The sequence below is a fragment of the Vulpes vulpes genome, chromosome 1, assembly GCF_048418805.1.
Source record: "Vulpes vulpes isolate BD-2025 chromosome 1, VulVul3, whole genome shotgun sequence".
NCBI classification, from domain to species: Eukaryota; Metazoa; Chordata; class Mammalia; order Carnivora; family Canidae; genus Vulpes; species Vulpes vulpes.
The window spans coordinates 12,842,998-12,865,806 of NC_132780.1; the positions used below are offsets into that span (position 1 = coordinate 12,842,998).

The following is a 22,809-nucleotide window of genomic DNA, read 5'->3' on the forward strand; positions in this document are numbered from 1 at the left end:
GAGCCAAGGCCAGGATTTCTTGAGTCCCAGCCAAGTCTTCTCCTGATTCCTGGGGGTGTTAGGGGCCCAGAGACCTACTCGGGGGCTGAGGTCCCCCATGATGGGTTCAGGAAGCTTCCAAACTGTACGTGACTTTTTTTTTTTTTTCTATTTATTTCACTACTGTTTCCTCAACTCCTAGAACAGTGCCTGGCACACAGTAGATGCTCAATAAATATTTATTGAATGAATAGGAATGAGCATTTGGTTGGAAAGGTAGAGGGCAAGCTTTCATCTGACTCCGAGGGGATGGTGTTCCAAAAGGTTCTGGCCCCTTACATCTCCATCCCAGTAGCTTTATGGCTTTGGGGTAGGAAAATTACTAGGCCCCATAGATCCCAGGCTTCCCTCTTTTCTCTCCACACCCAATACCAAAGCCCCAACTTCCTGCATCTCAGTAACCCCCCTCCTGCAAAACCATTTTCCTCATTAAATACATTTATTTTTCTCATTCCCGTCCTCCCTCCTCTTTCTTCTCTGAGAAGGATTTCCAGGAACCTTTTCTGGGAACTTCTGGGACAAGAGGCTGCATGTGCGTAGGAGGAGGACCTTCATGTCTCATCAGGAGCTTGGAGCCTGTTACATATCCATTGGGAGGAAGGGCGGGAGGTGACCTGTCAGCAAGGGCAAGGCCTGTCCAGGGCTGGGTGCTTCCTCCTGCTCTCCAGCCGGGTTAATGGAAGGATGGCCGTTCCTGGTGATCCCTGAGGGCCAGCAAAAGGAGGGTGACACCATCAGCCAAGGCAGGCAGCCTCAGCCACCCTGGGGCATGGGAACAGAGGCAGAGATGTTGGAGAGGGGGAAAGGAGCCCAGGATAATCCCAGTGCTGACTCACCCGCTGTGTGACCCTGGCCTTGTCATTTGGCCTCTCTGGTGACCGCCTGGAATAGGGCCTGGGATCATTCCCACAGGTCCCAGCAGTTCAGGCTCCCTGGTCACCCTTTTCTCAGGATGGGCAAGGGGCTCATGTTACATAATCCCAAAAGTATCAAAATGATGGATGCTTCTTCCATCATTTTGAAGTATCCCTTCAAAATAAATCCCAAAGTTAACCACTGTTCCTTGCTTACTCCCCCCACCTCCACCCCCTTTCAGCTGCCAGCATCTCCTGGCCCAGCCCAGACAACTGCAGTCACCTCTCACCTCCCAGCTTCTGCCCCTCACATATTCTGTTTCCCACTCAGCAGCCAGCCAGCCAGCAGGATCCTGTTAATATTTAAGTCAAATCCCATCCCTCCTCTGCTAAGAGCCCTCTTGTGGCTCCCCTTTACTTCTGAGTAAAAGGCAAAATTCTCACCAGGACCTACAAGCCCCGAAAGATGGAAAGATTGGCCCCATCCCTTGCCAGTACCATTAATCACCATCCATTCCTCTCACCCACCTGGCCTCCCCCTGGTTCAGCTGCACCCCTCCCGACCTCCCCCTGCTCCAGCAGGCCTGCTCCATTAGCCCCCCTCAAAACTCAGGCACTCTCTAGCTCCAGGGGCTTTGCACTCATTTCTCTGCCTGAAGTCCTCTTCCACTCCCCCACAGCCACAGGGCTGACCCCCTACCCTGTTCTTTGTCCCAGTGTTGCCTTCCAGTGAGCAGTCTCTTCACCTCTTTCTCTAGATCAGAGTCCACGTCATTCCCTCTCCCCTCACTTGGCTTTATTTTTCCCCAGTACACTTATCGATTCCAAACATTATATTTATTTTTATTACTTGTTTCCTGTGAACCCCATAAGGGTGGGGCCCAGGCATTCCTGGTCACCTTTTGTCCCCAGCCCCAGCCAGCACAGGACTGGGCCAAGAGTGGATATAAATAAATTTCTGTTGAATGAATGAATAAATATCCTTTTTTTGTCCTGAGCCTCTTCAAAAGCCTGCCCTGCTCACTGCTCTTCCAGCCAGTCTGCCCTGATTGGACTTTACTTGGGTTCTGACAGCCTCCCTCCTCCCTCCAGCCCTGACTTGGAGAATGTTATTTATCTAGAAACTCACACTTGTTCTTCATGCCCCTACTCCCTTAGACGACCAGGGAATTCCCAGGGGTGAAAATGACCCACTCTATACCCTCAGTGAATTTTTTCTTCCACATTCCCCTTCAGCCACAAAATTTTACCTCCTTGTTGAAAATCATCCTTTTATCCCCCTCTTTGTTGTTATCCTCTGGATAACAAACCAAATGTTTGACTTAATTTACTTGTTCCCTCCTCCAGGAAGCCTTCTGTGACCCTCAGACTGGGTCAGATGCCCTCTGGGCTCACCTGTCTGAGTCCTACCCACTCTGGATCATCTGGGGACAGGTCTGTCTCCCTGATTGAAGTGGGAGCATGTGAAGGAAGGCCAGCCAGCATTGTCATTTGTCACCCCTGTGGTCACTTAGCACCACCCAGCACAGCACTAGGCACAGTTCGACTGAATCCCTAGGGGATCTCAGTGGAGGATGATGATTGACCAGTGACCCACCGACCTCAGCGACCTCACCAGTTACCCCGGTGCTTCTGCTCATGAATATTAACACTGCCTTATTTACATAAATTTGCATACACCCGACCAGCAGGGAAGGGACTGTGGGATAACATGGGGGTGGGGGGGGTCCTGTGCCAGTGGAGATTCACTGTGCCGCCGGCGGCAGCATCTTCAGCTGCACCTGGTCCGCTTGGGAGGGCGGCGCGGCCGCCCAGCCAGCTGCCATGGCCTTGGCCATGCTGTTCCTCTTGGAAGTGAGCGGGGTCTCCAGGGTCAGCGAGGCGTTGGCCATCTCCTGTGGCTTGTCACTGGCCAGGAAACGGAGCAGATTGTGCAGGGCCTTGGCCACGTCGCTGCGGGCACCCTCGTTGACGAGGCAGTAGAGGATGGGGTCGGCCACGCAGTTGAGGCTGGTGAAGGCCAGCGAGCTGTGGTAGGCTGAGAAGACACGCTCCTCGAAGCCACAGTCCCAGGGGCGGCCCAGGTAGACGGCGCTGCGCGAGAGCAGGAGCACATGGTAGGGCGCGAAGCACACCAGCACGATGGCGATGAGGCTGAGCGCCAGCCGCTTGATCTTGGCCTTCTCCTGACGCTCGGTGGACACGCTGCCCCGCACGGCCCGCAGGATGCCCCGGTACGACAGCAGCATGAGGGCCCACGGGAAGAGGAACCCTACGAAGACCCGGTAGAGGTTCATCCAGGCCACCCAGCCCTCCATGGGGAACTTCTCGAAGCAGAAGGTGTGGTTGTAGCGGTCACGGAAGAGCTCGTCGTGGAACAGGGGGGCGGAGTTGGCCCCCAGCTCCGTGGCCCAGACCACGGAGCTCACGGCCACCGCCGTCTTGACGCGGCGCAGGCGGGCGAACCGCAGTGGGTGGGCCACCGCCAGGTAGCGGTCCACCGAAATGCAACACAGGAAGGCGATGCTGATGTAGATGTTGGTGTAGAAGATGAACCCGAAGAGCTTGCAGGAGCCGGGGCCGTGGATCCAGTTGTCGTGGTGCAGGAAGTAGTCGACCCACAGGGGCAGCGTGCAGATGTACAGCAGGTCAGCGATGCTGAGGTTCATCAGGTACACACCCAGCTCGTTGCGTTGCCGCACCTGGCGGTAGGCTGCCCACAGGGCCAGGCAGTTGGTGGGCAGCCCCACCCCGATGACGAAGATGTAGAGGGACGGCGGGAACAGGTGGTCCACGCGCGAGTCCACGTGGCAGCCCTCCCACGTGCGGTTGCCCATCCTCGGCACTGGGGCTTTCGAGGCACTTCCCCTGGCCCACGGGGGCTGTGGGGCCACAGGGGGCGGGAGGCCATTGGGCCCCCTGAGCCCCCTCCTTGGAGGCTCAGGGGGACATGATGGGGGGCAGTCCACAGAGAAGAGGTGAGGGTGACCGTGAATTGTGGGCCAGCCTGGGCAGGGAAGGGTAGAGCTTGAGAGGTGAAAAATTGGAGGAAGGATAGAATTAAGATAGGAGGGAGGCTCGGGGGGTGGGGGGAATGTCAGGATTTAAAAAAAAGAGCTTTGTCAAGGGGGCGTTTATAGACCCAATCAGAGCATCAATGAGGGCATATTAGAGTAGCACAAAAATTGGCTGAGGGGGGTGTTTATGGAGGAGATGAAGGCATCATTGGGCAGTGGGAAGAGACCTATTTGTACAGGATGTAGAAAGTACGTGTGGCCATGTTGCAGTGGCAGGGGTGGAATGTACTAGAAGACGTGTGAAATCTATGAGGTAGTTTTGAGACAGGACAGACTACAGTTAGGGAGGGTTGAGAATACCACGCAAGGTCAGTCAGGGTGCTGGCGCTTCCCAGGACCCCAGTAAGAAATAAGGAAACAAACAAGGTAACCAGTGAAGAGAAGACTATGGAGGGGTGTCCTTGGTCTGGGAAATGTGAGCAGGGTGTTTAAGAAACAGGAAGAAGGTGAGCAAGGGCTATTATGGAGAACTACGGATGGAGTGAGGAATTTGAAGGGGGTAGGGGACGGGCTCCAGCTTGGTCTTGGTGGGAGCTGAGCAGATGGGATGAGGTGGCCCGTCTCACCATTCAAAGCTGACTTGACAGTGCCTGTGGAGAGAGAGGTCTGTGGTGAGGGGAGTCAGGGGCACCCCATTCTCCCTACAACCCTCGCCGTAAGCTGTGGGCTGCAGAGCCCAGACAATACTTAATTGGGCCTCATTCTAAGAAATACATCTCTATAACTGCAGATTTGGGGGCTCAGGTCTATGTTCCCTGATATATGTTTTTTTTTTTTTAAGATTTTATTTATTGATTCATGAGAGACAGAGAGAGAGAGAGAGAGGCGCAAAGACACAGGCAGAGGGAGAAGCAGGCTCCATGAAGGGAGCCCGACATGGGACTCGATCCCGGGTCTCCACGATCACGCCCTGGGTTGAAGGCAGGTGCTAAACCACTGAGCCACCCAGGCTGCCCCCTGATAGATGTTAAACACTTAACTCAGATTTTAGCTTGCTTCCAGAAACCGTGTAAAATGCACCGTGTAAAATTAAATCCTATCATTTCCCAGACATGGAGATGAAACCCAGAAAGGCTGCTCACTCCCACCAAGAATGCAGAGCAAGGCCATGATGGAAGGAGGGCTGGGACCAGTCTTCCACTGCTAACTCAAGACATCCCATTCTTGATGATGGTGACGATGGATATTAACAGATAAAGTCGAATGAAGTCCTACTACATCGCAGACCCTGTCCTAAGCACTTTGATGGGTAATGACTCATTACACGTTCAGGAACCCTGCGAGGAAAGCACTGTTATCCTTCCTATTTGACAAACTGAGGCACAGAGCAGTTCGGAGACCTGTCCAAGGTCCTGATGATGACAGAGGGACCATCTCAGCTCTCACTCTTTCTCCAGCCAGTGCATGTTTCCACCCAAGAATAACTGGACAGAGAGGGGCCCTGGGGTATGGGGTAGGGGGTGCTGGATGTGATCACATTTGGGCAGCAAGGGGAAGGCCTGGCAGCAGGGCCCACGGTCCTCCCTCGGGACCACTTCCCACATGGCCTCTGCTCCACCTGAGTGACAACCTTGGGCCTGTTCCCCCCTTGGGAAGACCCACAAACACAGGGAAAAGGACAGTCATGGACCAGCCCCTGACCACTGTCAGCCCCAAAGGGTGGGGGAATGAAGTCCCGAATCAGGGGCTACTTTGGAAGCTACTCTATCCAGGGCTTTGCACGGGGTTAGTTTTTTAACCTGTGAAAGCTTTTATTATTCTTATTACTATCATTTTAAACAAGATCGTAAACTGGAAACCCATCTAAGACAGTGGAAAAAAGTAGCTGCTCTGTGTTTTCAATGAAATGAGGTCGGGGGAGAGGGGCCACCTCTGCAGAATCCCAGGACACACTTAGAAAGCCACTGGTTGAGGGGCACCAGGGTGGCTCAGTGGTTGAGCGTCTGCCTTTGGCTCAGGGCGTGATCCTGGCGTCCTGGGATTGAGTCCCACAGGGAGCCTGCTTCTCCCTCTGCCTGTGTCTCTGCCTCTCTCTCTGTGTCTCTCATGAATAAGTAAATAAAATCTTTAAAAACAAAACCAAAAACCACTGGTTGAGTCAACTGAACTTATCAGGAAACCAAGGCACATAGAGGGGAAAGGATGAGCCCAATATCACACATCGGGTTCTCAGGAACCACCCAGATGCCAAAGCATCTTTCCACGGAGAGTTCTCTTGGCCCTACTTCCACAATAAGCCCTCGATCCATGCATGTCTCTGGGACACCCCCCCCCCCCCGCCACTCCCTGCTCTGCACCACCATCATGGCTTGCTCGGACTGTTGCAGTAGCTCCTCTGCTTTCCTGGCTGCCATTCTGGCTTCCTTCAACTCACTTCCCACAGGGCAACCACAAAGGTCTTTTTAACATGAAAATCAGCTCTCCTTACTTCCCTGCTTGAAATCTCCCAGTGCCTTCCCAGTAGACTGAACTTTGGGTAAAATGTAAACTCCTTGCCCCAGGTGACAAGGCACTGCCTGACCTTCTGCCCCCCTTCCCTCCCCCACTTCAGCAGGCTCAAGGCCTGTGACCTTTTCAGCCTCAAAACCTCTGTTCTTTCTCATATCTTCCCGGGACTGAGCCACCTCACTTCCTGCACTTCCTCAGGGAGATGCTACCCACCCTCAGGGCTCTCTCCTCACATCACCTGGTATCTTGTTCCCATCTGTCTGTCTGTCTGTCTGAAACGGACATTCCAGGAGAGCAGTAACCTTGTGTTGACTGCTCCAACTGGAGCAGCACCAACTGGAGAGGCCCAGCATATAGTAGACACTCCATAAATGACTGTGGGTTGAAGGAACAGGCATGGGTCAGCCCATCCCGCAATGCAGGCTCCCTCTTCCCTTGAGGCAGCTACAAGTTCAAAGAAGTCCCCCGCAGGGTCCCCAGGAAAAGAGCTTGGGAGGGAAAAAGTGAAAAGGGCAGGATCTATCCGCTGCATAATTGACTTTAAAAGGTCAGGGCTGGGACGCTTGGGTAGCTCAGTGGTTGAGCTTCTGCCTTCAGCTGAGGGCCTGATCCCAGAGGGGTCCTGGGATCGAGTCCTGCGTCTGGTTCCCAGCAGGGAGCCTGCTTCTCCCTCTGCCTATGTCTCTGCCTCTCTCTCTGTGTCTTTCATAAATAAATAAATAAATAAATAAAATCTTTGGGGATCCCTGGGTGGCTCAGCGGTTTGGCACCTGCCTTTGGTCCAGTCATGATCCTGGAGTCCTGGGATCGAGTCCCACGTCAGGCTCCCTGCATGGAGCCTGCTTCTCCCTCTGCCTCTCTGTGTGTGTGTCTATCATGAATAAATAAATAAAATCTTTAAAAATATATAAAATAAAAAAATGAAAGGTCAGAGCTGAGTCCTCCTAAGTAAGCCCTCCCTACCTCCTGTGGGGTCCTTAGCAGCCCAGCATCTCCCCCACCCCAGATTCACGGACAAAGGTTCCTGGATCCTGTGGACAAAGGGTGGAGACAGGGCTTGTTCGAGGCTGGAACAGTGCAATCTGGCCCCTCCCTTTGAATCTTCTCCACCCAGACCAAGTCACTCAAAAAAAAAAAAAAAAACCTTGCTCAGTCTCCCCTTCTTCCTGACCCCTGATATCCGCCTCTCTCACCTGTCTCTCCCTCTTCTTGTAACATGGAGAAAATTCATTCTTTTTCGAGAGTCTCAGTTTCTCCTCCTTTTTAAAGATATTTATTTATTTGTTTGTTTGTTTGTTTATTCATTTATTTACTTATTCATGAAAGACACAGAGACACAGGCAGAGGTAGAAGCAGGCTCCCCACGGGGAGCCTAACTGGGGACTCGATCCCAGGACCCCAGGATCACGCCCTGAACTGAAGGCACGTGCTCAACCACTGAGCCACCCAGGCGTCCCTCAGTTTCTCCTTCTGCATAAAGGAGGTGGGGGGCGGCAAACTTTTATACTAGTCCCATCACAGACAAAATCCTCGGTAGGACATAGTATCATTTATAACATATGCAGCATTTGAATAATTGTTGTTATTCCATGGGCACAGGAGAGCCGAGACAAGAAAGGAACCAAGGCTAGGAGTCCCCTTTACCCAACACTGTCCAGACCCTCTGGGCTCAGCTGAAGCTGGAAGAGGGTAAGACAGGCATGAGACTTATTTCCGGAAGCCAGAGGAAATACACTTCTCATGGCTAATTTCCTCCAGGAGGAACTGGTTGGGTGCTCATCTCACCCTCCTCCCATCCCTCCTCAACCCACCTGCTTCCTGGGGATTCTGGGCATGGGGGAGGGGCACTCAGCTCTCTCTTCCCCACCCCCAACCCCCTGTGATCTGCCCACTATGAAACCCTCAAAAGCACAGACCCTGAGACTCTTAAGAATTCCACAGTGCCACAGGTCCATATGCCCCAACTGGGAGTGCAAGGCTATTTCTGATCTCTTCCTGGTACACATGGGGAAACCGAGGCCCAGAGTGGCCAGACAGTTGTCTGAGTCACACGATGTGTCAGGACTGGGCAGATCTCCCATCGTCCTTAACCTTAACCTAACCTTAACCATCCTTAACCTTAACCGGAGAGCTTCCCCTTCCCCGAATGTTTTGTCTTCTCACTCCCTGTGCTCCTTGCAATGGTTCTCAAGTCTTTCCGGGGCTGTCAGCCCCCTTTGAGGATCTGCTAAAAGAGACAAGGACTTTCTCACTGCCAAAAAGCAGGTGGCCGTCTTTTGTGCCCCTCCATCACCTGATTCCCTTGCCCCAGGCTCCGGGGGGCGGGGACGGGAGGCGGGGAGGTCTGGCTCCTCTTCAGCTGGATCTGGGTTTTCTCCCTTACTTGAGCTTTATTGCCGATTCAACCCCCAAATCTTTAACAAGAAGCTCCCCTTACCCCACAGGCCCCCATCTCTGGTCCCTACTAGCCCCTCCCAGAAGGGCAGGGAAGGGAGATAAGACCAAGTGTGGAGCGATAGTGCAGGGACAGGAAAGACTGGTCAGACCCCCCGCCCCCACTTCATGCCTTGGCTGCTCAAGCCAGATAAGTCCCTGCGCCCCAGCGGCCACCCCGAAATCAAGCAAGGTTAAAGGACTCCGGAGAGTCGAGAGGACCAGAGGAAGAGGTGATGTGGCTTCCCACATCCCTGGTCACCCTCAGGGTTCACTCACCAGCCTTGTCCTGGAAGCAACCAGACTGCCGCCTCTCTGCACCCCCCTTCCCTCCTCTGCAAGCTCCCGCTTACCTCCACCCCCTGGGAAGCCCCGGGGGACCGGCAGGCTCCGGTCTGCTCATTAGGGGACGAAATGTGATCACCGCGCCTCGCTCCCCACCTGGTGCCCTGGCGGGCCGGCGGAAACCGGGGGACAGTCAGGCCACCGTGACCACCTCACGGGCTCAGTTTCCCCATTTCTATCAAAGGAGTCCCCCCCAACCCCCTCATTCCCACACCCCCCAGAAGGGACACCGGGGTCCTCCCCTCCTCCTCCTCTATCCCTCCAACGCTGTCCATTCCAGCTCTCTCAAATCCTCAGCATCTATAGTTAGTCCAGTTCATGGTTTACCGTTCTATTATTAAAACATTCTAGCGCTTTACCTTTCTTCCATTCTATTATTATTATCCTAGCGGCTTTCCACGTCCTCAGTTTCTAATATTCCAGGAGTCTCACATTCCAAGATTCTAAAGTTCTATTGTTAGAACGCTCTATGATTTTTTTAAAACATTCTACGACTTTCAAAATCTATTATTAAACTCTCAGCGATTATTATCTTGGCCCAGCAAACACGAATACGTATTTCCCTTTTCATTTTTACAGAAATGGGAACATGCTCAGATATATGGTGAACCCCACTTCCTATTCCCCCCTTGTCTCTTTTGCTTTCTCACAGCCCAGCACCCCAAAGGTCTAAGGTCGCACGGAATTCCAAGACACTGGGGATTCGCGGGAGGTTGGGGGGTGTGAGTTGTCACCTCCACCGAGCTCCTAAAGTCTCACTGCCTGGGGACCCTGCTAGGAGCTCAGGCTGCCTCCGTACCCCTTGTCCTGCCGGCCTTCCCTCATCCCTCCCAGCTCGCTCACACCAGCTGAGTTATTATTTGTCTAGACACAAACCAAATTATAGGGCCTGTCCCGAGGGAGCAGTGGGCTTCATGGGGAGGGTCAGGAGACAGAAGCAGGCGGGAGTTAATCCCTGCACCCCCCTCACTTCCCTCCCCCTTCTGAAACTCCACCCTTCCACCCAAACCAACTCTGGTCCCCTCTCCCCTCCCTACCACCATGGTTTTGGAAATATTTTCTCTTCTATGCTCCCCTCAGGATTCCAGCTATTCATACTCACCCTGGCATTCTTCCCTCCTCACTGTGAAGACCTCTTTTCCCAAATTAATCCGACTTAGTGGCAGCAAAAGAAGCCAGGTCTCTGGATTGGGGCTTCGGTGGAACCGGAGTCCCAGCCCCCAGCCTGGCATGGATTCATTGTGGGGACTCCTGCTCTTGGGCCTCAGTTTTCCCATCTGTAAAATGGGTGCTTGACCTAGATGGCTCCGTAAGCCCTTTGAGCTCCTCCACTTTGAACACTGAAAGCTGCCAAGATTCCAACACTAATCTTTTTGGATTGAAGTGTTCATGTATCCCGAGGATCTTTGATTTGGAGCTTGTGCGGCCCCAGTCCTCCCTCTGATCATTCTCACGTCCTGAATCCTTCCATTCAAAGACTTCATGTTCATGGGTTCTTGATTATGATTTCCAGAATTCAGGAGCAGCCCATCATCTCTTATTTCCTCCTAGTAGGACCCCCCCCAAGGAAAACCTCCCCATCCTCCCCCCAAACCCGAAGTTGAGTTCATTCACAGAGACAGAGCTTGGAAGGTGCCTTCTTGGTGGGTTCAGGAGGAGGGGGGGGTGGTAGCAGGGCCCTGGGGTGGGGGGTACTAGTGGGGCGGGCCCCTATCATCTCCATCTGTGCCAGCAAGTCAATCCCCCAGCACACATCCTGTCTGAGTGCACAATACACATCCCACTACCAACAATGGCTCACAGAAATTCCAGAACTGTCTCTCAGCCTCGTTGGGGGTGGTGGGATGTCCAGTTCAAGCGGGGGGTGGGGGGGAGTGAGGTGGAGGCAGGAAGGAGTTAATGGTGACCTAGCCAAATCCTGGAAGGGAGGAAGTGGGGGAGGAAGTCCACCCCCCAGCCAGGAATTCCTGAAATTGGAGGGTGGGGTGGGTGGGACCTCAGGAGCCGTGGGGTGACTCTCTAAAGGGGGCACTGGGGTCACAGCGTCACTCAGAGTGCACCTGGCCCAAGTGGCAACCCTACTCCTCCACACACACACACACACACACACACACACACACCCAAGCAGCTCCTCAGCCGAGGGGAAAGCTCTGGGATGCACGAGAATTTGGCATGAGATGACGGTGGGCTGAAGGTGCCAGACCAGGGTCTCCAGACAGAGAGAGAAAGAGACAGAAACACGAGAGAGAGGCAGCCAGACAGGAAGGGAAAGGGCGCAGAGATGCAGAGACGGGGAGAACCATGCAGCTGGAGACCGAGAGACCCACCGGGGTTGAGAGTTCGAGAGACTGAGGCACAGAGGCAGTGGGAGGCGGGGAGAAGGAAGGGATACGGGGACGCGGAGAGAGCCAGCGAGAAAGGGGCACCGAGACCTCCAGAGATGCAGAAGGGCGGGCACACCCGGAGGGAGAGGGGGCGGCGGCCAGAGACCCAGCGGACACGCGCGGAGACAGCGAGACGGACCCCGAGCGCGGTCCGCGCGGAGACGGCGGGAGCGCGGGCAGCGGAGAGGGGCGGGGACGGGCGGGCGCGGGAGCCTGAGGCAGCGGGGCGCGGGGGCGCGGGGCGCGGGGCGCGGGGGCGCGGGGGCGGGGGCGGGGGCGGGGGCAGCCGAGGTGCGGCGCCTACCTGCGCGCCGCGGCTGGACGGGGCGGGCGGCGCCTCTCGGGGCTGCGGCGGCGTCTGGGCTCGACCGCGGCGCAGGGACCCGGCGGCGACTCGAGCCCGCCCCGGGCCGCGCCGCCGGCCGAAGCCCCGCCCCCGCCCGCCCCGCCCCCGTTAGCCCCGCCCTTGTCGCCGCCCCTTAACCCCTTGGGGCTTTGCCCCTCCCGCAGGCTTCCAGGCCCGGGGAAACCTCGCCTGCCGCCGGAGCACCCCGCCTGCGCCTCCGAGGCCCCAGCCTGGAGGCCCCCGTCTCATTAACCTGTTTGCTTCCCTCCCTCCACCCGCACACCTCGTGCTGGACCCAGCCCTCAGCCTTTGACCTTCCTTGAGCTGAGCCATTTCCTCCCTTCTGAGGCCCCGAGTCCTTAACTTCGTGGTCATTGCATGCCTTCCTTCCCAAGGGAGAGAACAAACGAGTCTAAGTCCCCGCTCCTGCTGTCAGGGCCACCTCTTGGCCAGCCAGACCTTAAGGCTGGTGGCCTCTCTGTGCCTCAGTTTCCTCTTCTGTCAAAGCGGTCACTCACTCCTTTCGGCATGGAGATGTCATTTCAGTGTCAATACTATCAAGTCTGTAAAACTTGCCCCCGGCCCCCCGCCCCGATCCTTCTATTCCTCCCTGTTGCATTTACTTTTCCCCACAGAACTTTTGAAATTGTCTGTCTGTCCCCTCCCCCTCGTGGGGGGAGGGCTCCTGTCTGCATCTGGTTTGTTTACTGTTGTGTGTCTGTTGTCCACTGCCCCGGGGGGAAGACGAGGAGGCACATGATAGGTGTGCAAGACACATGTTTCCAGGGAGTGAATACGTGAAGGGTAAGTGCTTCAAAAGTATTTGCTGATTTTTATCATGACTATCACGTCCTTCATAAAGTGGTCCTGAGAATTCATTCTTGGTCAAAGCACTTCAGACAGACCTGGGATCATGTAGCACTCAGAAATGACAGTTATTGGGTTCACAAAAAAGTTTTTTTTAAGATTTTATCTGTTTAGTCACAAGAGACACAGAGGCAGAGATATAGGCAGAGGGAGGAGAAGCAGGCTCTGTGCAGGGAGCCTGATGCGGGACTCGATCAAGGGACCCCAGGATCACAGCTGAGCCGAAGGCAGAAGCTCAAGCACTGAGCCACCCAGGTGTCCCAATTTTTTTTTTTTTAAGAGAGAGAGAACGAGGGGTGGGGAGTGCAGAAGGAAGGGGAGAGAGAATCTTAAGCCAACTCTGCACTGAACATGGAGCCCCACATGGGGCTCCATCTCAGGACCCTGAGATCACGACCTGAGCCGAAGTCAGATGCTTTAACTGCCAAGCCACCCAGGCGCCCCTCATTCTTTATCGTTAATAAAAACAAAAATGTCCAGATCTTAAGGAACAATAGAATGAATTGTGACAAACAGATACACTCTTGTGACTAAGCACTCAAATTGAGACATAGAACATGTCCAGCACCTAAGAGCATTGTTCTTCGCTCCTTTCCAGGTAATACAGTCTACTTCACCCTCAGAGGCAACTCTTTCTTTTTACACCAGACATTAGTGTTCCCTGTTCTAGAACTTCATATTAATGAAGCGATACAAGTAGTTCAGTACTTGAGTGTCTGCCTTCAGCTCAAGTCATGATCCAGGGTCCTGGGATCAAGTCCTGCATCGGGCTCCCAGCAGAAAGCCTGCTTCTCCCTCTGCCTATGTATCTGCCTCTCTCTGTGTCTCTCATGAATAAATAAATAAAATCTTTAAAAATAAATAAATGAAGCAATACAGTTGGGATTTTTTTAAGGTAGCTATTCTTTTTTTTTTTTAAGATTTTATTTATCCATTTGATAGAGCAAGCAAGAGAGAGAGAGCATAACCATGGGGAAGGGTGGAGGGGGAGAGAGAGACTGACTCCCCACCGAGCGGGGAGTCCAATGTGGGACTGGAGCCCAATGTGGGACTCGACCCCAGGACCCTGGGATCCTGACCTTAGCCAGAGGCAGATGCTTAACCAACTGAGCCACCCAGGCACCTATTGTTAATAGTCATTTGCTGTGTGCCCTCAGACAAGTGACTTCACTTCTCTGAGCCATATTACCTACTTCTTCTCAGGGCTCTTGAGAGACACAGAAAGTGAGAGAGTTAACTGAGCACCCAAGCAACCTGCAATGCACGAGGGAATAAAAGCATTTTCCTTTCATCCTCCCTCAAGGAGACAGGGAAAGCACCAAGGCTGTGGCCGCTCCCCAAGTAACCCCATACACATCCTATCAGTTTCAAACCAAGTCCCATAGAGCCTACCTGTCACAACCTTGGTCATTTCAATCTCCTCCTATAAAGAAATTCTAAGGGTCCACTGGTAGGGGAGGATCCCTCTCTCTCCTGGGCTCACCCTAGGTTTGTGCTGATCCAGTCCTGGTAGGAAATAGGTACCCACTGGGAGCTTAAGTGGGAGCACTTATGAAGGTACATTTCAGAGGGGTGGGCAGGATGAAGGAATCCACATAGTATGAAGGGCACCAGGGGACCAGCCACAGGGAGAGGCAAGCCTTTACCACCCCGAGGGCAGGAAGCTGGAGTTTGGGGGGGGAGCCCATAGAACCTGGAACTCTAGGTAGGCCACTGCCAGAACAGCAGGGATGCAAGGAGGGGCGCCCCAAATAAATACTCCCACCTTTCTCCTCCCACATTCCGATTTCCTGTCAGTGCCTCCAATGGGCAAAACTCAACCGGAAGGCAGAGGGCAAGGGATCCCCACGGATGGAGTCCACTCAGGGTAGCCTCCCAAGGTCCGGAGCAGGAGAAGGAAGGCTCAGAAGGAAGGGGGGGGTGGCACGTGGAGAGACTCGCCTGCGCTTCTTCCCTGCAGGTCTAAGGCTGGGCACAAGGGGGCGACAGAGCACCAAGGGAACCAAAGAAAAGGATGCGTCACCTGCCCTGACCACTTCCAGAACTTGGATGGTTGAAAAGAGTCAAAAGGTGGGGGGCAGTAAAGGAGACTTTGATCCGAGAGCTGCAGAAACTGGCTTCTGAAACCTGGAGATCTGTAGGGGTGACATGATGGCTGAGTGTTGTCAGTTGAGTAGGAGTTCTCTGAGTGGACACTTCTAGACATGGTGGCAGGTGCAGAGGAAACAGCATATAGGGAGGTTCAGAGACACCAAATATCACAAAGAAGGGCAAATACGGGTGATTCTTTTTTTATTTAAATATTTTTGTTTGTTCATGAGAGACACAGAGAGAAGCAGAGACACAGGCAGAGGGAGAAGCAGGCTCCCTACAGGGAGCCCAATGTGGGACTCGATTCCAGGACCCTGTGATCACTCTCTGAGCCAAAGTTCAACCACTGAGCCACCCAGGAGCCCAAATATGGGTGAGTCAAATGGCTGGAGATAAAAGATGGGGACAGGAGAGGATTCTGGCTGAAATAGCAAAGACAAGACAGGATTTTTACAAAGTAGGGGGAGGCAGCTCACATGCAACGAGCATTTACTACATTCCAGGCACTGTTCTAAGCACTTCATGTGAATATCTCATTTCATCCTCAAAAAACCTGCAGGGCGGTAGCATTTCACAGATGAGAACACCCAGGCACAGATGAGGAGGTCAAGGGCAGGAGTTTTGGCAGCTGGGCTCCAGTGCTTTTACCACTGTTCTCCTATTTCTTGGGTTGGAAATTGAGTATTGAGGAGTTTGAACTTTGACCCCTTCATATAAAGCACTTACAACTATTTCAGACACTTCAACACACATGTAAAACTGACACTCATTCAGCAAACATTTCCTGAGCCCCCGCTACAGTGCTAGGCAGCCCTGGGAACCCAGCAGTGATCACAATGGCCATGGCATTCCCCTCCCAGGGCTGGCAGCCAGTGTGGGGTGACAGATCTGTCCCTTACTGAGACACCTCAGGTCAGGGGGGATGCTGGAACCCAGAGGGGCTTTGTCACAGTTTGTTGGGGAAAGAGGAGGAAGGAGGGAAGACAAAACTGTCAGAACTTCCACCTGAAACACTCCCCCAATTGGTTCATTTCTTACTCATCTTCAATGTTCAACTCAGTTATCCCTTCCAGGAAGCCCTCCTGGATGCCCCCTGTCTTCCTCTGTGCCCTCAGGGTCATCATTGTCTGCTTTCCCCACTGGACTGTGAGTATTTTGAGGGCAGTACCGGGGATGTCTCACCACTGTGTCCAGTGATGCCTAACTCAAGGGCCTGGCTGAGAATAAATATGCTCCAAAAAATTAAAATTATTATTATTTTTTAAAGATTTTATTTATTTATTCGTGAGAGACACAGAAAGAGAGGCAGAGACATTAGCAGAGGGAGAGTCAGGCTCCCTGAGGCGGGGAGGAGACTCATGTGGGACTTGATCCCAGGACCCTGGGATCATCACCTGAGCCAAAGTCAGACACTCCCAACTAATATTCGACAAAGCAGGAAAGACTATCCACTGGAAAAAAGACAGTCTCTTCAATAAATGATGCTGGGAAAATTGGACATCCACATGCAGAAGAATAAAACTAGACCATTCTCTTACACTAGACACAAAGATAAACTCAAAATGGATGAAAGATCTAAATGTGAGGCCCACATCAGGCTCCCTGCATGGAGCCTGCTTCTGTCTCTGCCTCTCTGTGTGTGTGTGTGTGTGTGTGTCTTTCATGAATAAATAAATAAAATATTTTTAAAAAAAGATCTAAATGTGAGACAAGATCCCATCAAAATCCTAGAGGAGAACACAGGCAACACCTTTTTTAACTTGGCCACAGCAACTTCTTGCAAGATACATCCATGAAGGGAAGAGAAACAGAAGCAGAAATGAATTATTGGGACTTCATCAAGATAATAAGCTTCTGCACACCAAAAGAAACAGTTCACAAAACTAAAAGACAACCTACAGAATGGGAGAAGATATTTGCAAAGGACCTATCAGGTAAAGGGCTAGTATCCAAGATCTATAAAGAACTTATTTTTTTTTAATTTTTACTTATTTATGATAGTCACAGAGAGAGAGAGAGGCAGAGACAGAGGGAGAAGCAGGCTCCATGCACCAGGAGCCCGACGTGGGACTCGATCCCGGGTCTCCAGGATCGCGCCCTGGGCCAAAGGCAGGCGCCAAACCGCTGCGCCACCCAGGGATCCCTATAAAGAACTTATTAAACTCAACACCAAAGAAACAATCCAATCATGAAATGGGCAAAAGACATGAACAGAAATCTCACAGAGGAAGACACAGACATGACCTACAAGCACATGAGAAAATGCTCCTCATCACTTGCCATCAGGGAAATACAAATCAAAACCGCAATGAGATACCACCTCACACCAGTGAGAATGCGGAAAACTAACAAGGCAGGAAACCATAAACATTGGAGAGGATGTGGAGAAAGGGGAACCCTCCTGTACTGTTGGTGGGAATGTGAACTGGTGCAGCCACTCTGGAAAACTGTGTGGAGGTTCCTCAAAGAGTTAAAAATAGACCTGCCCTACGACCCAGAAATTGCACTGCTGGGGATTTACCCCAAAGATACAGATGCAATGAAACACCGGGACACCTGCACCCCGATGTTTCTAGCAGCAATGTCCACAATAGCCAAACTGTGGAAGGAGCCTCGGTGTCCATCGAAAGATGAATGGATAAAGAAGATGTGGTTTATGTATACAATGGAGTATTACTCAGCCATTAGAAGGTGGCTCATTTGCCTCTACATGGATGGAACTGGAGGGTATTATGCTGAGTGAAATAATTGGAAAAGGACAAACATTATATGGTCTCATTCATTTGGGGAATATAAAAATTAATGAAAGGGAACAAAGGGAAAGGAGAGAAAATGAGTGAAAATATCAAGAGGGTGACAAAACATGAGAGACTTAACTCTGGGAAATGAACAAGGGGTAGTGGAAAGGGAGGTGGGGGGGTGGGGGTGATTGGGTAATGGGCATTGAGGGGGGCACTTGGCAGGATGAGCACTGGGTGTTATGCTAAATGTTGGCAAATTGAACTCCAATAAAAAAATTTTTTTAAAAAGACACTCAACCACTGAGCCACCCAGATGTTCCTAAAATTAAAATTAAATTAAAATTTTAAAGAATAAATACGCCCCTTTCCCATATTAAAGGATTCATTCACTGATCAACATATATTTGTAGAGTCTTTACTGCATGCTAGACACAGTAGATACAATCTTTTTTAAAAGATTTTATTGATTTATTTGAGAGAGAGAGTGCAGGAGCAGGGGGGAGGGAGAAGCAGGCTCCCTGCTAAGGTGGGAGCCTGATGCAGGGCTCCATCCCAGGGCTTGACAAGATGTAAAGAAGTGTATAAGGCTGTTCATTCTCCAGAGCATGTTTCCCGGGCAGCTGTCCTCAGCTGGGCTCGAATAAACACTCTCTCTGGGACACCTGGGTGGCTCAGTGGTTGAGCATCTGCCTTCAGCTCAGGTCGTGATCCCGGGGTCCTGGGATCAAGTCCCACATCGGGCTCCTTGCAGGGAGCCTGCTTCTGCCTCTGCCTGTGTCTCTGCCTTTCCCTCTCCCTCTCTCTCTTCTTCTCTGTCTCTCTCATGAATAAATAAACAGAATCTTAAATAAAAAAAAAAAACCCTCTCTTTCTTACTTTGAGAAAAGTAAGAAAACTCTCTCTGGGCACCTGGGTGGCTCAATTGGTTGAGCGATTCTTGCTCTCAGCTCAGGTCTTGATCTCCAGGTCATGGGTTCAGGCCCTGTGTTGGGTCCCATGATGGGCATAGAGCCTATTTTTAAAAGAGAGAGATTCTAAAAGGTTCATTTTATGTTGACAGATCCTTGGCTAGAAAGATAGAGGGAATGGATCCCTTTGACATGATTGAACGCCCTCCTAGAATTTCATGTTTGGTGCTGGGAGCTGTTGTTTCTGAAGGATATGAAAATTTGAAGCCTTACAACTTAGGCAACTGTCCCTGGAGACTCACGGATATCTTTCTTACTGGCCAAATGGGGCTTTGCAGATTTCTCCTGCAATAATTTTTTCCTCTTTTAGGAAGAGGTAGGCTTGCTAAGTTGCCTCTCTGAAACTATAAGGCTCTGAACTTTCCATCCGAAGAGATCATCTTTACAGTTGAGACAAGGAAAAAAACCACAAAGTGTAATGTTCCACTTATTCTTTTTTTTTTAAGTTTTATTTAAGTAATCTCTGCACCCAATGTGAGGCTCAAACTATTGATCCTAACAGATCAAGAGTCACATACTCTGCCAGCTGCAAAGCCAGGAGCCCCTGCACAAAATTCCTATCTATTGTTTTGTCCAGAAAAAATCCTATGTTTGGTACCTTAAAATGTTTGTTAGAAAAGTTTCTTGGGACCCCTGGGTGGCTCAGAGGTTGAGTGTCTGCCTCAGGCTCAGGTAGTGATCCCGGGGTCCTGGGGTCCTGGGGTCAAGTCCCTGCATCGGGCTCCCCACAGGGAGCCTGCTTCTCCCTCTGCCTATGTCTCCACCTCTCTCTGTCTTTCATGAATAAATAAATAAAATCTTAAAAAAAAAAGAAAAGAAAAGAAAAGTGGTTCTCAAAGTGTGGTGCTCACAGCATCAGAATTATCTGAGAACTCTTTGGAAATGCAAATTTTCTGGAGGACCCCAGACTGACTGGAGTGGAAACTCTGAATGGGTGGTTAGGAGAAAATGCATTTTCAGTATAACACTGCAGGTGACCTTTTTTTTTTTTTTAACATTTTGTTTATTTATTTGAGAGAGAGAGTGAGAAAGAGAGAGAACATAAGCTGGAAGGAGAGAGAAGCAGGCTCCCCACTGAGCAGGGAATAGGGGGCTCAATCCCAGAACCCCAGAATCCCCAGGGATCTTGTCCTGAGCCAAAGGCAGACGCTCAACCCACTGAGCTACCCAGGCATCCCTCTGCAGGTGACTCTAATCCACCTTCAACTCTGAGAACTACTGAGAGAATAGGAAAAAAATCCCCAAAGCAACTCCAAGTGCCCCCAACATTAAAAACAAGATGTAATTATTTTTTAAAAGATTTATTTACTTATTTATTTTTAAAGATTTTATTTATTTATCCATGAGAGACACAGAGAGATGCAGAGAGAGAGGCAGAGACACACGCAGAGGGAGAAGCAGGCCCCCTGTGGGGAACCCAATGCGGAACTCAATCCCAGGACCCTGGGATCACAACCTGAGCCAAAGGCAGACACTCAACCCTTGATGAACATTAAATCCTAGCTATGTCTGACTGCGTGCTTCCCGGAAGGGACAGATTTGGAATTGTTACCCAGTTGAGGCGCTCATCTAAGGGGGGACCACTCCTTTGCGACTGGATCGTGGATAAAGCTCACAAGAAAGTTGCCTGGATTAGATAGGAGTTCCATACTTAGGTATTTATTTATTTATTTATTTATTTATTTATTTTAAAGCAATTCTTTTTTTTTTTTTAAGATTTTATTTATTTATTCATGATAGACACACAGAGAGAAAGAGAGGCCGAGACACAGGCAGAGGGAGAAGCAGGCTCCATGCAGGGAGCCCCATGTGGGACTCCAGGATCACGCCCTGGGCTGAAGGCAGGCACTAAACCACTGAGCCACCTGGGCCACCATGGGGGTTTTTTCATATCTTTCATTTGTCCTTACCCATGGGCTGGCTGGTGTTCTCAATCCTGCTCTCAGATTGAAAGTACTTCTAGCTTAGATAAATGACAATACAGTATGAAAGAGGGGTCCCTAGGGACGCCTGGGTGGCTCTGTGGTTGAGCATCTATCTGCCTTTGGCTCAGGGCATGATCCCGGGGTCCGGGAATCGAGTCCCACATCGGGCTCCCCACAGGGAGCCTGCTTCTCCCTCTGCCTGTATCTCTGCCTCTCTCTCTGTGTCTCATGAATAAATAAATAAAATCTTAAAAAAAAAAAAAAGCAGTCCCTTCCCCCCCTCACTTTTTATTTTATTTTATTTTTTAAGATTTTGTTTATTTATTCATGAGAGAGAGAGAGAGAGAGAGGCAGAGACACAGGCAGAGGGAGAAGCAGGCTCCATGCAGGGAGCCTGACATGGGCCTGGATCCCGGGGCCTCCAGGATCACACCCCCGGCTGAAGGTGGCACTAAACCACTGAGCCACCCGGGCTGCCCTCCCCCCACTCACTTTGTAAAAGATTTTATTTATTTATTTGAGAGAGAGGAAGAGGGAGAGGGAAAAGCAGACTCCTCGCTGAGCAGGGAGCCAGATGTGGGACTCGATCCCAGGACCCTGAGATCATGACCCGAGCTGAAAGCAGGTGGCTCACTGGCTGAGCCACTCAGGTGCCCTGGAGTGAATTTGGTTTCGAAGGAAAAGCAGCAGGGGCGCCTGGCAGGCTGGGTCAGGAGAGTGTGCACCCCTTGGTCCTGGGGTGGTGAGTCTGAGCCCCACACTGGGTGTAGAGCTTACCTAAAAATAAATAATCAATTAATTAAAAAGAAAACTAAAGAAAAAGCACCAAACCCAACCCCCAGGGTCCACGACTCTCCCTGGTGAGCTCACCTGCTCCCAGATCTCAAGAGCCTACTTTTTGCTTTAATACACTTTCCCACTGTGCTTGCTTGTGTCTGTCCCCGAATTCTTTCTTCCTCATGACAAGACCAAAAACCAAGGGGAACTCCTTGGGGTCTGGCTACATCCAGGTGGCCCCAGGGGTCCCCGGGGTCTTCCCAGTTCGCCAGGCGACATCTTTTTGGCGACCGCAAAGGGACAAAGTGTAAGCGCCGGGGGTTCAGTGACCCTCTTCCCCGGCGAGTCTCCCACTCTTGCTGGAGAGTTGCTTAGTCACTGTTCTTGTTCTCCTCTCTCTGATCTACCAGGAAGAGGCTAAAAAGGACACCTCGTGTGCTTCCTTCCTTTCTGCTCCTTTTGTAACGCAGTTGGCCTCGATATAAGCTACGGGATGGAAAGTCTGATCAGAAAAATAGACCGGAATCCCCTATTATGGTCAGGTCTTTAAGGCCCTGTACCCCAAACTCTGATCTGTTCACACCCAAGAACACCCCTGTCTTCACCCTCTGGTCCTCAATACATCAGCAGCCCAGTTGCCTCAGTCTCTGCTGTTGATTGGCTGTGTCAGCTGTGTTCTGGCCTGTTCTCTGCCCCGCCCCCACCATGTCCTGTGAACAGGTGGCTGCCAGGATCCTGTACCTGCCTCCTCCCTTCTGTCCTTCCTGAGCCACTCGGCTCCTCTCTGTTTGCTTCTGCTTTTGTGGATGGATCTGGAATAGAGAGGACCGGATGGAAGTTGCTGCGGGCCTCTGGTTCTATGCCAGGTTTTCTCCCTCTCTCGTTTCTGGGTTAAGGGACAGGATAACTGGAGTCAATTGTCTAGTTAGTCCACCTCGGATCAGGGACTTTAAGGAATATTCCCCAGCAGCTGCCAAAACACCTTTTTTTGTTTCGGGGAGGTTCCTGTCTTCTCTGGCTGGACGCGGATTGCCTATTTTTACTTCTTGTTGCTAGAAAAAAAAAAAGTGTCTGTTCATCTGTCCAAGATGCTGAGCTTTAGGATGCAGGGTCCTTTCTCTCTGCCTTCTGGGCTTTTATCTGCCTCCGGGCTTGCTGGCGGCACCTCAGCTATTCTGCCTCCATCCCCCATCTTCCTGTTTCTGCACCACCATGGGCTCCACTTGCATAACTGGCTCCTATTCTATCCTCAGCGCCTCAGACCATTGGCACCTGCTCCTGCTCCCCTCACTATCAAAGAGTGAAGAGCACCGCTCCCTGGACTTAAACCGCCCACTTTAGATTTCCCCACAGGTGCCCCACCTAAAATTGACCAACTGGGGGACAAACTGACTTTTAGTGGACCCAGGTGCAACATTCAGTATTTTTTTTTTTTAACATTCAGTATTTAAACTAATTTAAGTTTGTTGGTTTGATTAAGGTAAACATCTGTAGAGTTATCAGCATTAAATATA

At 51.4% G+C, this 22,809-nt stretch overlaps 1 protein-coding gene across 4 annotated transcripts; it reads right to left on the minus strand.

Annotated features, from left to right (window-relative positions):
• Positions 1-204: 204 nt before the first annotated feature.
• GPR4 (G protein-coupled receptor 4) lies at positions 205-12,012 on the minus strand. 4 transcript variants are annotated; one of them, XM_072755079.1, is made up of 3 exons: positions 10,299-10,756; positions 9,205-9,300; positions 205-4,560 (listed from the first exon to the last, which is right to left on the minus strand). In XM_072755079.1, exon 3 carries the CDS (start codon positions 3,728-3,730, stop codon positions 2,639-2,641), a length of 1,092 nt encoding a protein of 363 aa, XP_072611180.1. In that variant the 5' UTR covers positions 3,731-4,560; positions 9,205-9,300; positions 10,299-10,756; the 3' UTR covers positions 205-2,638. The 4 variants fall into 4 exon arrangements, with proteins under 4 accessions (XP_072611180.1, XP_072611162.1, XP_072611171.1 ...); XM_072755061.1 differs by lacking the exons at positions 9,205-9,300; positions 10,299-10,756 and adding an exon at positions 11,885-12,012; XM_072755070.1 differs by lacking the exon at positions 9,205-9,300 and having other exon boundaries at positions 10,299-11,764.
• Between the last annotated feature and the right edge of the window lie 10,797 nt (positions 12,013-22,809).

Coding starts and splice junctions, on each gene's coding strand:
- GPR4 (XM_072755061.1), bottom strand. CDS start 3,730: ATGGGCAACCGCACGTGGGAGGGCTGCCACGTGGACTCGCGCGTGGAC.